Raw genomic sequence first — 17,211 nt, 5'->3', positions numbered from 1 at the left:
AACTATTCCACATTTGATCAGCTGTGCTCAACAAGGTGATTCTGACTGAATACAAAACTAACTTTGACAGTGACTGAAATAAAAATGTGGTTTGACATTTGAAGATTTGTACAACCTGGCTTCAGTTCCCTTCTTGCTTGGCATGTTGACCCCGGTTATCACCACAAGATATATATTTTATTCATAGACCAATAATGATAAACAAAAAAATATAAAGCATCACATCAACTTTTTATAGGCAGAGAAAAATAAAGGGTATAATTTTATACAAGACATCTAAAACAGCACAAAAGCATAAATCACAACTAATAGTAACGATTACAGTGAAAATTTTAAACAAGGGGGAAAAAACACAAGCACTATAACTTGAAGAGTGTATAAAAATGACAAATTTGCTTGCAAAATATTCCCTACTGGGTAATTACATTGACTATGGGGTTTAAGAGCCCATTAGGATGAGGACTGCTGTGTTCAAGGACACCAGAAGCTCTACAAAGAGCTGTCTTGTCTCAGATTGGTAGATACTACTGTTTCTGAAACAATCCAACATTATAGTTAGAAGATTCACAAGTCGTCATCGTTAATTAACAGAGATCAAAAATCTACCAGCTTTAAGTAAAAGTAAAAATCTCATGGCTTTGCTTGTTCTCTTGAGTCCCTAAAATCTTAAAGATTAGCACCACTGGGCATTAACATCAAAAGCTGGGTTAACGTAAATAAGTACTGTAAAAAGATTCAAAATATTGTCCATGTTCACCCACTGTGTCTTTGTCTAGTGTTATGGAACCAGAAGGAAATCGATCCACTTCCACCACAGTGGGTGGCTGAAAGGAAATGGGACCAAAGCTAAGACTATGCTTTTCTATTTCACCAATAGCTTTTCCCAACTTTTTTTTTGTTTGTTTTTGCATTTTAAGCTTATTTTTTGTTCTCCTGCTTCCAAAATTACCATTAACATTATAAAGGTTAATGGTCACATAATAACACATGTATGTACCACATGTACATAGACCTTAAAAATAGGGACATCAGATTTTGAGGAGCTACTGTTATTTACATGCCTCTGTCTATCTAAACATTTCCCTTTGTAAAAAGCTGTGCTTTGTACTGACACTGCCTCATCCTCACAGGTAGAAAAATACAAGGTTAGTATCCCCAGACCTGCCAGCAGTATTTTCTGTCATGTCATGCAAAAAGACAAGAGGACAAAGTCGTCAACACATTATCACCTTATTGTCCTACAAAAATAACTGGTAGCAAAATAGACTTTTTAAGTCTCAAGAGTCATGCATCTGTCATTTTCACTGGTTTCTGTACATCATTTTTTTTAACGGTCCTGAGTGTGCAAAGAGTCAATATTACTGATGGTTAAAAATAAGACCAATGTTATGGACTGCTGAGAGAGAAAATTTAAAAAGCAAAGGCATCTTCCTGCTCTCTTTACGCTTGAAAGCTTTCTACAGAGTTTTCCTGTCACACACATAAGTGCTCCAACTACATTTTGCATGTTCGTAATTTAACTAAAGGTTTGCAGAATAGTACAGTATGTGAGATGTTTCAAGTTCTGTGTAAATGCCTATTACTGTATGTACTAGATACTACACAATACAATGCTGCAAATATATTTTGCAAATTGGCAAAGCTTCCTGAAATGAATGCAGGCTATATTTCACATAGCCCTCTGACAAGCACTACTGAAGCTATGAACTACACTGAATGTACTTTGTCCACATTGCCTTACTAGAATATTAACATTTTACAAAAGTGCATCATCCTCCTGATGATGATCTTTAAATACTTACATACGGGTTTAAAGAGTTGTGACTCCTCTCTGCTTTACTGTATCATGAAGCATCAGACTGCTGTATCAGAGTAATTTGGCCCACAGTTCAAATCAGTGAATGGTTTACAGCTATCAGAGGGGGAAAAAGTTTCATCTAAACTTGATTCCTTGGTTTATCATTTGTTTCTGTCTGAAACTCAAGGATGTAGTCAAAGGTGCTACATGTAAGTTTTGCTATCGCTACAAAGTCAATGTTAGCATTAACAGCTGTTCACATACCAGTCTAGAGGAAATGTTGCAAGTTCACCATCAAACATTATTCCTTTATGCCAGTGTTAACTTTTGTTTTGCTTCTAATTCTTCTACTGAAGTTAGCAGGCAAACCAGCTGACCTTCCCATCTTGTAATATTCCAGTCCAGGCTACCCTCAGTCCAACATGAGAGGATGAAGATGTAGCTCTGCCCAGAAAACATATTCTAACCTCTTGTCTCATAAACGCAATAATGGCTGAAGCTCTTGGTAAGTAAACAGCTGATAGTGTCAACGTTGGCTATGTAGCGATCGCAAAAACCTACATATAGCGCCTTTAAACGCCCTGTTATTTGCCTTCTCAGAGTAACAAAGGCTACATAAAATAACAGTATGAAATAAACAAATATTTGAACTAGGTTTACAGTATATTCCTTCACACAGTGTTAACAACTGATGTTTGACCATTTCCATTATTCCATTATCTTCATAACCTATCAAATGCCCAAATACAGAAACAAAGTCAAGTGAAATGCATTTAACATGATCTTACACATGCTTTACAAAATTGTTATTAATGCTTAAAAAATTAAATTCTTTTTTTTAAAATCCATGATTCACTTTTAACATCTGTACAAAAGATATCGTAAAAATCATGAAAATTAAATTTCAACAAAAGAAGCAAAGAAAATAAGAATCTCTTAATTGGAAAAAAAGCCTCCTCCCATTGCTACAGCCTTTCTGGCACATAGATGCCAAAGAAAAAAATTGCCATCAAAATAATTCTGGACAAAATGTGGAGATCATACTAACACGGTACTGCTTTAATGCACTTGTCCCCTTTTGCCACAAACAACATGTATATAAAAAGTGCTACTGACAGCTGGTGGGGAGGAAGGACTAAGTTACAGAATGAGGACTGGCTGAATGAGGTGAGGAGTTCATCATCCTTCCGTACTTGTGTAGCTGTTCTTGTCTGCATGAAGTCTGTATGTTTTTTAGTCATTGACAGGAGACGTGTTGTACAGGAAGTGGGAGGATGAGGGGTCTCCCCTAAGAGACGCTGGAGCAGCGGATGCTTGGGGAGCCCATTTGTGTGAGCACTTTGTCGAGCCACTGCAGGGGGCCGTTCAGGTGGAGCTCGATCCAGCAGGGGGTGCTGGTCACTGTCTGTCGCCTGGGACACAAGGAGAGCAGAAACAGATGTTAAGTTTAAGGAAAAAGCTGTGAGGACAGAACCAGGGTGAGTAAACTTAGAAAGCAAAGTCAAACTCTGCTACGTTTGTTTTAGAAGACAGAACAAAACAAAAAATGCACAAAAAACATGTGAATGCAGATTTCTGTGAGTTACACTTTAACATTTTAACACATTTAACTGCCAGTTAAGACCAAATTTAAGATCAGTTTAATGTCAAATAAGCCTAGTGTGTGGTTAAGAGAAAAAACAACCTTGTCTATTCTATTTGTGCAATAACCTATATTTCATGTCTATAATAATTATGTTTTCTATGGGTCCATCTTATCAATGCCTCATCTATGTAGTGATGAGTCTAAATGAATCAGATTAAGTCTGAAGACAAGAGTCAAAAGGAGTTGCTAAGAAGAAAATGTCCTTTTATAAACATAATACTGTAACAGAAAATTAGACATTTTGCTGTATAAACATTTGTCACCTTTGCTATATAAACCTCAGGATGTGCAAACTGATGCTAAGGTTTCTCCACTTCAATGCTCTAAAAATGATCAAGACTAATTTATTTCTTTTGTTCATGACTTTTGGAAAGGAAAAACTTTAGAAGAAGCAGTATAAAAAAATCTTTTCCAGACATTCAGCCTTTTGATCTCCATGTCCTTTGGCTTCTTCCCTGATTCCCTACAGACTTCATACAAAAACTGTTGCTGCTTTTCTTACAGAGAGGAGAGAGTGTTCAAAGTATGATGTATGACTGTAAGGGGAGTTAAGCGACAGCTCATAAAAAAGGAAAGGTCAGCTTTCCAAAAAGATTCTGGTTTCAGAGCGCCTCACCCAGTGATAACCCTGTCATTTTTGTCTCTGTGCTCTGCCATTGACTCCTTAGTGTAGGTTTTTTTTTTCTGGCATACCAAGTTTGACACCAGAGAGCAGCTTTAGGGCAAAAGAAGGGCTGTTTTTGTTCAGGGGCAGACTGAATGAGCTAAGTAAATAAAACAACTAGTACCATAAACTCCCAGTCAATACCAAACAACTGCAGAACAACTAATTTCACTTGCCAGCTGCATAACCTCCCTCTGGGTTACATGGTTTGTTTCGTAATATATTGTTTGAATAACTCAGGTGCAACAATGTTGCAAATTGTTCATGTGTACATTTGTGTGTTTTCATGAATTATAAAAGAACAGCTAAAAGCGACAAAAGAGTTAAAAAATGAACAATTGTCAGTATGGGAAAGAACGGAGAGACAGACAGAGGTGTGGGTGGAGGTAGAGAAGAAGGAGGGCTTGGCTGGTCCAGTAACCTGAATCCTGTTTTTAAGTGTATCCACATGTCAGCTTTTGGTCTGCAAAGAACTGGTGAGCAGTCACTCACAGCACAAAGGTTTCTCCCCTGTGGAAACCTCCTGTGCCAGAGCCAACTTTCACCCAATCATCTACTCCCCTTTATTCCATCTCCTCCGTCCTTACTATCAGTGAGTCAGACTGTGTGGAAAACACGGGGAGGGGATGGAAGAGGGAAAGTCTGACATCTCTTTTTGACACAGCACATGTGTGTTTGTTTAAAAATAGTCTGCCGTGCCAACTGGGGCCTGTTTCTATTGATGAAGGCTTGGTCAACGTCATACACCGGAATTGTGAGAGTGTGAGCAGATGCCTGGGAGTGGGGGCGGATGGATTGTGGGATGTGATTCACAGTCTGTTTGTTTCTATTGTCTGTGTTTACATACTGGCTTGCTAAATACTTGATCTTTGCACAGCAGCACTCATAATGTTGGCTGTGGGTTTTATCTCCTGTTAAGCAGTTCAGCTCTGTAGCGGTCGAGGTTTACCGTTTAGGAAACAAGTGAGTGGTTGTCATTTACCCAAAGCGAATATCACTGCAGCTTACCTGTACTCAGCTCCCCAGCCCTTGACAAAGCTCATGCGGATGGTGCACATCCTGGTGAGTTGGTACACAGCCTCAAACCCCTGGTTGACTGACTGGGCCAGCAGGGCAGCAAACTCCTGGTTGTTGAAGATCTTCAGGTTACATCCTGGAGGAAATGAACAGATGCATTAGACAACCAAGACACTTTTCTTTTACTGTTTTGCCCCACACATCTAATTTTGAGTGATCTGACATTCGAGGAATCTTCCTAACATCAGCTGACTCTGAGTGTTTTTTATACTATAACCTGAAGGCATTTGATTCAGACTCATGCTGCACTACTGCAATTTTACCTAGTTGTCTCAAGATATTATATCAACCCTCGACACAACTTATACTGCACTATTTTTGTTCATGAACACAGGAAATGGTAAATATAGGCATCTGCAAACCTATTTGTTTTTGTGTATGTTGGCCTCATTCTTGAGTCAACCTCATCATCAAATTTTGTGATTAGTGGACGACCCCCATCAACCTCCCTCACTCCTAATCTCTCCAATTCCCCCCATTTGTATGTCTTTCTGTCCCTGACTTTTTCTCTCTCTCTCTTTCTCGGTCAGCTGAACACACACCTGGGGGTATCTTGCAGACCGTGGCAGGGTGCCAGCCGTAGCGTTGGTTACAGTTGGGGCTCTGGACAAAGATGGCGCTGTCGCTGAGACACTCAGCAAACACTTCTCCTCCAATGTAATACAGCCGCACACCACGGCCTTGAAGAAAACAGAAACAGAACGACAAACTCCTCAGATAAAACTCATGCCACACCACTAAACTTGCAAAAGGATAAGAACAAGGAGCACTTTGTGATGATAAACGATTATTATCAGAGTGAAACCCTACCGATATGTCTGCGTGTCAGCTCCACAGATGCATTGCGGTTGACGTTGGACAACAGGCCAAGGCAGAAACGCTCTGAGTTGGAGGGGTCCGTGAAGCCATCCACTGTCAGTGAGGGCTGTGAGGCGTGGAAGGTCTCTCCTACTCGCTGGTTCAGCTCATAGTATGAAATAGAGCACCAGAAGGCTGGCTCACAATATGTCACTGGCTGAAGGTCTGACACAGAGAGACAGAGAAAAATAGAGTTTTTGATCAAACTACAATGGAAAGGAGAGACAAAGTATAAGCAAGAGAATGGAGTACAATACTGTGGCTAGTAGGGTGACTGTGAATAGACTGAAAAGTGCTTATCAACTAGAATGTAATGCTTGAAATAATACAGGAGGAAAGAAATTAATGGGTAACAGGAGAAGAATAAGAAGTGGACTCAAACCAGAGAAATATTGGCTAGAAAACAAAATAGATGGTGGAGAAAATGGAGATGAAGAGTTATAAGGAAGAAGGAAAAATGGGTGAGATGTGGGGAGAAAAGGGGCTGAGGTGGATGTAGAGGGGGAAGAAAAACACCACCAAAGAAAACATAAAGCTGAGCTTGCGTCACAAAATGTCAAACCCATACGCTGTTTCCCAGAAGCTTATACCAGACAAAATGTGGAAACTCAGCCCTCACTGATGCGACACTGGAGCCAAAACGGTCAAATTACAGGCTTATCCATGATAGTTTTCAGTAACTTCAACTGGTTCTGGTAATTTGCTCTTTTTCCCCTCAACATGGCCACTCTCTTAACAACTTCAACATTTTGTCCTTGGCTTTGAAGTCCAGAACAGAGCTGGATGGCGCTGCCAAATGAAACTGGTGTGATTTTGTTATTTCACCAGTAGCCTTCCAGCCAAGCCCCCTGGCGTTTTTCCATCCTGATAGAATAAACATAGGATATTGTCATTGATGTTAGTGTGGGCTGGATGGTGTCTTGGCCCGTTCAGCAGCTCACATGGTGCAGAGAAGACAAAGGCTTCTTTCATCACCTGGTTTCCTCTTACAAAAATGGAGTTAAATCAAACACAGAATTCCCACTGGGGAGATAAACTATTGAAAGATTTGTCTGTATGTGACACAGACAGACAGGAAAAGTACACAAACACACACATACAGACACACAATCCTTACCTAAGTTGCTGTGTGTGGGTGAAACAGGGTTAGGTGACAAGTTTGGAGAGCTTGTGTCCATGCTGTGGGTCATCTGGTGATCGCTGGTCTCTCCATCCTCGCTGAGGTAGCCTGGTGGTGGCGTTTCTGAGAAACACAAACGCACACACAACACAAAGACAGGCACACACACACACACACACACACACACACACACAGACAACATCTCATTATATTTGTGGCAAGGTTCCCTAAGATAGATTTGGTGGAAATCTGCTGTCTACGTGGAATAGCTGGCAGACTGAAACATAACATAGAAAGACAAGAGAGAGAAGAATTAACACTGGCAATCTACAAAGAATTACATTACACAAAATAAAATACAGCAAAGTTTAAATTTAGTTTTTTGTCACTTGCCCACCTGCTTGTTTTTTATGTCTCTGTTTCTCTCATTTACTCACAATTTTTCAAGACTACTCTGACATTAAATAAAATTATCCTCCCTAAAAAGACAGTGGTGAAAATTAAATAAGTACATTTACTAAAGTGCTGTACTTCAGTACTATTTTGAGGTATATATATTCTGCATAATGAGTAGTTTATAGTAGTTTATACTTCAAGTATATTCGGATGCTAATACTTTTTTACTTTTACTCAAGTAAGTTCTTGATTGCAGGACCTTTACTTGTAACAGTGTATTTCTACAGTTTTCTTGCTGTAACTTAACATTATGAAGTATTATGCTGATTGCACAGTGTAATGCCTACAGAATAATGACACCAGTGGCATTTAGATTGGTTCCCAGGAAAAGGAAGGCCCAAATTACTGCACAGAGGAAGTGCATCATTGCACAAAAGTATATCTAGCTGCAGCCGCTGCACAAACATAAAGGGCAAATGTGAAGGAGGTTGAACTTCTGAATATGGTATAGCGCAAACAAAACAGGAAGAGGATATCACTTTTGTTTTCCCCCGGTAACAATCCGCAGCTTTCCCCTGGTAGAGGAAATGGCGGACGGTGGAACAACCGGAGTAACTGTGGAAACTCAAACCCAGCTAAAGAAAAGAGCCTCGTTGTCTGAGGAGTCAAAGAAGGCGAAGAGGGAGAGTGATAGAAACCGAGGTAAAACAACAGTAAATCTTGGATGGGCACTGACTTGTCGGACAGAGCTCAGAGACTTGAGAGGATTCAAAAACAATAGTCAGTTGGTATTATTTGTGCTAGATCAGTAAGAAAACCTGCCTACTTATTAATATAAGCAGGTGTTATACTCTGACATCTAATGTGTGTTTAACCCTGGTTAGAGGGAGTATGTTGAAGCCATGTCCGATAACAGTTGTTGACTAATTCACACATTGGCAATGTGTAGAATACAGATGCAGCAACAGATGCTTGTCAGAGCTGAACTTATGATCTGTAGAGCAGGTTAACTTGCAAGAGCCTGTATGTGGATAACACACAACCAAATGTTTCAACTGTCTGAACAACTATTGTTCCACAAGATCAAATACTGTCTTAGCAAAGAACTCTGACTGATTCAGTGACTACACAGAAAAGAAAACAATATGAAACACTGTCTGACCAATATTTACTGTTGACAGCTTGACACAGGAGTGCGGCAGATGATTGGACATGATGTAAAAGTATAAAAGATTCTCATTCTCAGTCTTGGTGTTTAAGCGGTATCTGAGACTTGCTGCTGGTACCTGGTATGTAGTTGCTCTGGGGCTCAATTCCAGCAGGGAAGTTGGTGTTTTCAGGGATTGAATGGCTGTAGTCATCCAGCGGTGGGAACTCACTAGGGATTTCTGTGTGTCTGGGCACCAGCACAGGTGGGAGTACTGTATAATGGACAGATGCACAAACAACAGGTAGTTCCTTAGAGCTCAGCAATAGTGATTGGTTTCATGTCTGGATAAAATAAATAAATCAGTATGCAATGCAAACAATTTAATAACAAAACAATAAAATTATGCTATAAAAAAATCAAATATGACAAAGTTATGTGAAACAAAATACTGGATAAAGCCTGTAGATAAAAACAAGTCTATAAAAGTGTGCCTTGGCAAAAAAGCAGATCATTCCACAGAAAATGATCCTGACAGCACAGTGAAATAAAGTGAAATAAACTTGGACAAACTGTAAAACTTCATCCTTTAAATTCTTGGAAAATGTTGTGTGTTTCTTTTCCAAAATGGTTAGAACCATGATAAAGTCCAGAGAAAAGATAAATAAGCTTCAAGCTGTCATACCTGGCGTCTCTACTCTCTGGTAGTGGTACGGATTGACGCACACTTCATCCTTCTTCGTGTGGAAGGCGTACTCGCACAGCTCCACCGCCCGCAGCTCATGGTGGGACTGCAGGTCAGGCCAGCGCCACAGACGGCAGTAGATGACGTGGGGCAGACCTTTTCTGTGGGAGACCTGCAGACGGCCATCCAGAGACCTGCAGACAGAAGGAGAGGAAAAAGATGTCAAAAATATGCAACCTTTTGGTTGAAATTCTGTTTCTGTTTAGTAAGTAATTCACCTGAAAGACTGACTTGATATTATGTAAAATAATAGACCATTTACTTTGCATTTCCCTTTTTAATTGGACTGGTTATTGTCTGACCTGTGCGGCTTTCAGTGGTGGAAGAAGTATTCAAATTCTTCACATAGTAAAAGTAAGACAAACAAGCTAACCAATATAGGCAGCACTATTCCAGCAACTCCCATATTCTGTGAGGTAAAATTACTGTTTTTGTCAGTGGAGTCTGGTGGCCATATAATGTTTCTGGTTAATCAAAAGGTCTATCTCTGTAGGAATCCTATCCATGATATTGTCAGACACTTACAGTAACTATGTGAGTCTGTCAGTAGTGAATACAAACACTTTGGTGGACAAAATTAGATACAGAAAATTTCCCACTAATTTTGTATTGCTCTAATCTTATAATCTAATCTTATATAAAAATACACTATTTCTTTTCTCTATTTTGACTTCTATTCTCAAGACTATGACATATATTGTTGGTCTCATTTTATGGATGTTTTTTACTGCAACTGATCATATTGTAGTTTCCCCATACATAATTCTGTCATCCAAAACTATTGTTTTTATGTCTGGGCTCTGACACTACCTCCTGCTGATGAGGGTCCCAGCTGTGTGTGCACTGGTTATGAGGTGATGTCTAATAATAAACAACTGGCAATGAAATTACAGTATGTGCAACAGGAATTTCATTGTGTTGTATAACATCTGCACTCATCACGTACACAATACTGTTGGCAGGAAGATGATTCAGGCCGCCAGATATTAATGAGCCATAGTTTGACGCTGCAGATTGACATAATGGAGGTTGTAGCCTGTAATCTCTGAGCACAATGACCCATGAAAGGGGAAAAAAAAACTCATCATCTTACGCAAGAGGCAAAACCACTTATGACCCCTCTATCTCTCTCTCTCTCTCGCCCACTCGCTCTCACACAAATACAGAGTAAGGGTCAAAGGCTTAAGCTAAAGCCCTTTAGAAGGACACATGTCAGTCCCCAAATAAAAACAAGTCTGTGCACTGTCCATGTACTGAAAGTTCAGCAGTGCCCCATCTGGGTCAACCATTATACATCCAGCAAGTGAAGAATGGTGTTTTAATTTTTCATGGCAAAAGCTTTCATTCACTGGCTCTGCACTTTAAAAGGGGTTGAGTAGTGTGTATGTCGTTTGAGGAGGGGGATGGTGTGTAAAATTTCGCAAATGGTGTCTGAGTACTGAGTATGTGCACACAAGCATACAGAAGCATGCGGTTGAAGAGGCAAATACCTCAGCATCTGAAAACACACCCCTAAAGACAAGTGAGACCTGGTGTGTTAGTGACCAGCTGATGAAACAAATCTGCACCCGAAAGTGTAATAAGGGGCAAAATTATGTAAGAATAAATCTGAATAATCCAGAAGAACTGTCCTGCACCCTACAAACATTATACTATATCAACTTTATATAGATAACGTAGTGCAAGATTAAGGGTTAGGTCCCATATCTGGGTGTCTAATGGCTGAAAAGCTGGATTTAGGTAGGTAAAAAAGCAACCAACTTGTAATCTAGTCTACAACCAAATTGTACAATCTGTGCTATTCTGTCTCCATCAGAGTTTGTTCTTAGTAATAGGTAGTTTATCAGAGGAAGCAGCATCACACAAGTTATCACCACTGGCATATCAGAAAGGGAAGCGAGCAACATAGCAATAGTAATACTAAGTCTATTATATCATGCCAAAAACACAGCAGTGTAAAACAGTAACACAGGCAACACAGACACAAGTGTGTGATCAAAGGACTCCATGACTCTCAGGGTTTTAAATCAAGGACAAAAAAACAGAGATTGGCCCCACTACTCAGCTTTTGATCTTGGTGTTGAGAGATTTGGCTGTTCCCACAAGTACAATCTGGATACTTACACAGAGCAGACAAATAAACTGGAACACATTGGGTTATTATGCAATCCAGTACAAAACGCTGCAACATTTTTAAAGTTAGTATTGTAGCTTGTAGTGCTGTTAAGATTTAAAAAATATATTAAATGCCTTTTGGTTAGTGCTTGCGAAGATGACTTGTGATACCGTTCCTCTTTTCTGCTGCAGTTTTCCTGTGTTTGGCATATATCATCTCATGATTTATTGAGGCTGTTTCCTTTTACTACATTGCATAATTTTTGCACAGTTGTTGACCAACACAGCTGCAATTCAGTAAGTTGCTTCAAAAGTCATTTAAAAATGTTCTCACACCTCCATTAAAGCTAATTGGTATTTAACTTACTGACACACTTTTGCAACCTTGTTTTACAAGGGTTGGACAAAATAAAATGAACATAAAAACTGTTGGTAGCTTTGAAATAACTAACTCACAGTTACAAAGGCAGCTGAAAAAGTGAATCATGGGAAATAGTCCAAAAGTCATGATGATGCCACGAGGGAAACACATGAAAAATGCATTTGCGAAGAGGAACAGTGATCACATGTAGACATTCACAACACTGACCAACTGACATTATCCTCAAAAATTGTGCATTAAAACATTCAAAGAAGTGGCATTTAATGCAAAGTTATTGGGGTTGTACTATAAGGTGTTCACTTCAAACTTTGGAGCAGAAAAAAATAGAAAAATAAAACTTTTTTCACTGTAAATGTATTCAATGGTCAGACTGGGCTGATCTGATGTCAGTGGTATGTGTGTTAGGTCCCTGGTGCTGAGTGGGTGTTTGGTGGGGCTAGACTCTGTGTGGGCTGAGACAGACATGCACAAACTGCAGTGGCATTACTGGCTAAGTGTTGTCCTACTTAATGTCCTTGTCTTTGTGAAGCCTCTTCCAGTCAGTCTTTTAAAGAAAAAAAGAAAAAACAGTTACAGTAATGGTATGGTATGAGTCACGCTAGTAAGCCCAATAGCTGAGCTGCACGTGTGCGATGCAACACAACAGAAGAGTGAAACTCAACCAGAAACATCTAATATGACTATTTTGCAGTAACAATCAACATCACCAGTCCTAAGACAGACAACAATGTATGAGGACAAAATGTGATTTAAAACCAAGCTACTGTGTATCCCCCTACTTATCCATTATTCATTATGTCAAGTTAATGTAAAGTCAAATCAATTCATGTATGTACATGCAGTATAAGATGCACAAATGCAACAGTTCACAAACCTCCAAGAAGACAAGGAAAAGGTTCCCAAAAAGTTAGGGTATATGGAAAAATTAGAAGAAACTTGGGGAGAGGTGGATATCAGTTTAAACTCAGCAACAAAAAGCAAATCAGCATGGACAATCAGTACGCCGCACACTGTACCTCCAGTCAGTGTGGAGGTTTAGGATTAAAATCTCCAACCTCCCAATTGAGCCTCAGACCTCACATTTAAACATGTTTTCTTGCAAATAAACAAAAGATCTGTTTATATTCAGTGTTTCAGTGTGATAGACTGTGTATATGTTTGAGGTCTAACAAACAAACTTATTCCTCACAAAACATTTTGAAATTGAGAATTAGGGCTGCAAATAACGATTATTTTCCAAGGTGATGTGATCAACTGTCTTGTTTTGTTCAAAACCCAAACATATTAAACTTACTATTATGTTAAAAAAAAAACAAACAAAAAAAAATGGAAAAACAATTAACCAGCTGTCAAAATAATTGTCTATTCATTTTGATGATGTGTACATTTACTTAAACACTGTGCTTAAGTACATATTTGAAGTACTTGTATTTTACTTGAGTGTTTCTATTTTTTGTATTTTGCATTTTGATTTTACATTGGAAAACATATGGTACATTACACTATAACAGTAAAATGCTCTTAGTGATAAAAAATGAATTCTGTAGTATAATACATAGCACTATGAAAGGAGCAGTTTTGCATAATGAGCATTTTTATTTTTTAGTATTTTTAGACAATGATATTTCTACTTTTTCTAGGGTAAAGGATCTGAATGGTTCTTCCACCATTGCTGTTTATCTACAGCAATGGTGATGTAAAAGAAAAGAAAAACAAACAGCAACAAACATCCAAAACATTGCGCACATGAAACACATGGACAGGTCTAGACACACACTATACTTTCCTCAATCTGAGTGACTCACTTTATAGAAGAGATTTATGATGGTGCGCTGAATGATACTTTGATGAGGAACACCTCCCTGACAAGGAGAAACCACTCCTGCACCACCACCAAGCCTTAGCCTGTTGTTTAGAGGAAGAGCCAGTAGCACTGTCTAAACAGCCAACCTCAGATCCTGCAAAACACTTTAAAATGATTTGAAGCTCAGAGTCCTTCAGCTATGTAGCAGGAGGAGGCAGAGGGGGGAGAACTATGACCCCAAATTCCCTGCTGGGATCCTGTGTGTGTGTGTGTGTGTGTGTGTGTGTGTGTGTGTGTTCCAGACTGAAGATTTCAGGGACATGGGTGGGATCTGAGGGCTTCCAAGAATCCAAGAATTGAGGCCAGCAGTTTTCAACCTTCAACTCCTCCCTACAGCACCAGAAACCGGTCAACACAGACTGATTTTATTTACAGACAAAGTAACAACTCACACTGGAAAAATCTGATGGTACCAATGATGAAGATGCTTTATTTTGTTTTACTTAAAATATATGTTTGCCTCAAATAGTGTACAAGGCCATCTTCAGTATGTGTCAGACTATAAATACAGATTATTTTCATCATTGAGCAATCCAGAGATTATTTTCTTGATCAACCAATTAGTAGTTTTGTCTATAAAATGAACCTGTGAGGAGTACTAGTCACAGGTATCAGATATTCAGTTTATCATGAAAAAATTCTCATGAAAAAAAAAGCAAATTCTCACATTTTTGAGGCGTTTTGGCTGAACAAATTACTCAAATGATCACTTTTCTGTCATTCTAGCTGATTATTAGATTAATCATTTCAGCACATTACTCAGAAAATTTTGACTTCGGCTTATCAAAATTTACTAAAGCTCAATATAATCAATCAATCAATCAAACTGCTTGTTTTCTCCAACCAAAAGTCTGAAACACTTAAGTATTTGATTCACTATCACATCACACGACAAATAAAAGCAGCAAATGCTCATGTTTGAGAGGTTAGAAATTGGCATTTTTGCTTGGAAAATGACGTCATGATTATACTAACTGAAAACCCTAAAAATAAAAAAACTGAACTGAAATGTCCAAACTTCCACTTTTCTCTCCTGGATTGATTTTTCATTTCCATCTGTGAAGGAAACGTCAGGCTGGTTAAAACGTGCTTGTGACTGAACATCTTTAGGGATCAGAACATCTTGGTTCCCCCTCTGATTGAGAACAAGAGTCAAAGCGCTGGCGTTTCTCTATAAAGAGACAGTCAGAGTGAAATTGACGTCCAAAAATGAAAGGGACAAATTGGTATTGATTTTTTTTTTTTTAGCCACAGGGGAAACTGTGTCAACATCATTGTGTGCTATGACCTGAAGCTGAAGCTGAACCTGACCTTTATGTCCAAACCAGCATGTCTGTTTGTGTGAATGGAAGAGAGCACAATCTGTGTACATACACACACATACAAAAGGCATGAGCTAGTGAGATAAAATAACTATACGTCCAAGGGATTCACACATTTAGTAATCAACTGTGTAAAGAGGGTATTCGAAAATGCAGGGGAGGTGGTGATGAAGTGAGTGATTGTGAAGGGGAGTAGATATACAAATTTTATGTGCGTGTGTATACGTTTGGCTGACTCATAAAAAAGACTGAGAGAGAGCAGACTGAGCTCGGTAGGGAGGGGGCAAAACAAACACTCTGAGGCAAGCCCAGTTACGCTCAGAGACACAAACATATACACTGTGTGTGTGTTCAGGCCAGCCATGGTTCGAGCAGTGCTGAACACACACACACACACACACACACACACACACACACACACACACACACACACAATCTCTCGTTGTGGGCTAAGACCTTTTGACGTGGATCTTTTACAACTCCTTGCCAAGCTCCGAACTCAAATGAAAGTCTAAGCTCACTAAAAAAAGTGTCAGCAAACACTGTGAGAAACTATACGCCTACTCTACTTTTCTTGTCTTACTATGTTGGTCATTTGGCTGAAATATATTAACTTTATTTAAGTAGCTAAACTTTTGTTTAATTCAAGTTAAAATTCATAATCTTGGACATTTTAAGTAACTGCAAATATATGTAAACATTAGAACCTCCAGCCACAATCTGTCCTGCAAGAGCACAGAGCAGGGACAAAGTGTGTGATGGATAAAGAAAGGAGGGTGCTGCTGGACAATAGGGCTGGCAGACTGTCTCAACAGCTCAGGGCAGCTCAGAGTGTCTGTGACTGGGCCCCTTAAACCCCCCTCCAACCCGCCTCTCCTCCTCCGTCTGTCCCACTATCCCTCTGTCCCAATGCTAAGTGAGGGGTGAGGGTGGGGGTGTAGAGCTGAAATGGCCTTTGTGCCTTTCATAAAGTCTGTGGCCAGTCTGTCGAGCCATGAGCAACAGGGCTGCTGTCCAATGACATTCAGCAGAGGGGCTGCTGTCTTCCAGTAACAACATGTGATGAGACAAATCATTCACTAATTCAGAAGAGGGGAATTAAATGAGTTTGGTTTTGAAACCTGACACATGGCTACTTCAGAAACCTGTGAATTTTAATGGATTTCAGAGGTTATTTTACAATGAAATGTTATAATTTAACAATTCATTTTCCCTAAAACTGCTTCATCTGCCTCTGCTCCAGTTACCCCCTTTCATACAAACACCTACGTCACATACAATGGAACGCGTTTGCCTGCCCTCGTTGGACCTGTTCTTGTACAACTGTTGTCACAAGTTAATCCCTTGTTGTGGCACCATTGAAAGAATCTGCAGCCACAGAATTACTCAGAATTGACTATGTATATTACATAATTACAAAATGAAGATAGTTACAGTTTTAGTTTCTCCTCAAGCTTTCCTGAGTTGGTTGGAGGGAGCTAGGTGGTTAAATATTATTTAAACAATGGTAACAGTGAATTAAACTCCTTACTGGAAACACCTGTTCAGCAAAGCGGGGCAGAGGAAGACCACAAAGCCAGACGTGCACTGACCTTTTAGTTCTGTCACTGACATGGGTTTTACAAGTCACGGGTATTTTATGTGTGGTTTATGTGTAAAATTCATATGCAACATGTATGTTTTATGTTTGATTCTCAGTTTGTCAATGTAAAGCACCTTGTATTCTCTGGTTTTGACAATTACTATGACTTTTGCTATCGTTGTTATTCTTATTGTTATCATTCATGTGAATTACCATGTGTTCAGACCAAAACAAACAACAATAAAACAATGCAAGGGGCTGCATTTGTGGGGGCGTGTTATTTTGGATACAGATGAGGCAATTAAATCCAGGAAGGGCCGGAATAGGGTCAGTAAGAGATTATCAAAAACTAATACTAAACAATAGAGCTGAAACTCAAACTATTCTGATGACTGACTTGGTGGTAAAACCTCTGACTTAGTTTTTTCCACATGGACATTTACTTATCTTATCTTCTTATTCAGATGTTTTGGTTTACAAATACTTCATCATTGTG

The 17,211-nt window shown here is 39.3% G+C and overlaps 1 protein-coding gene across 1 annotated transcript in view; it reads right to left on the bottom strand.

Moving 5' to 3' along the window:
• Positions 1-212: 212 nt before the first annotated feature.
• smad3a (SMAD family member 3a) overlaps positions 213-17,211 on the bottom strand; it is a 28,818-nt gene continuing 11,819 nt past the window's right edge. The window contains exons 2-8 of the mRNA XM_018683544.2: positions 9,391-9,584; positions 8,845-8,979; positions 7,160-7,285; positions 5,995-6,207; positions 5,727-5,864; positions 5,116-5,260; positions 213-3,210 (exon numbers count right to left, since the gene is read on the bottom strand). Coding sequence (XP_018539060.1) covers positions 3,087-3,210; positions 5,116-5,260; positions 5,727-5,864; positions 5,995-6,207; positions 7,160-7,285; positions 8,845-8,979; positions 9,391-9,584 — 1,075 coding nt within the window. The 3' untranslated portion in view covers positions 213-3,086. The remainder of the gene's footprint in view (positions 3,211-5,115; positions 5,261-5,726; positions 5,865-5,994; positions 6,208-7,159; positions 7,286-8,844; positions 8,980-9,390; positions 9,585-17,211) is intronic.

The sequence above is a fragment of the Lates calcarifer genome, linkage group LG2 (assembly GCF_001640805.2).
Source record: "Lates calcarifer isolate ASB-BC8 linkage group LG2, TLL_Latcal_v3, whole genome shotgun sequence".
NCBI lineage: Eukaryota > Metazoa > Chordata > Actinopteri > Centropomidae > Lates > Lates calcarifer.
Note: the sequence above shows the minus strand (reverse complement) of the source record. Positions and strands in the feature narration are given on the sequence as shown.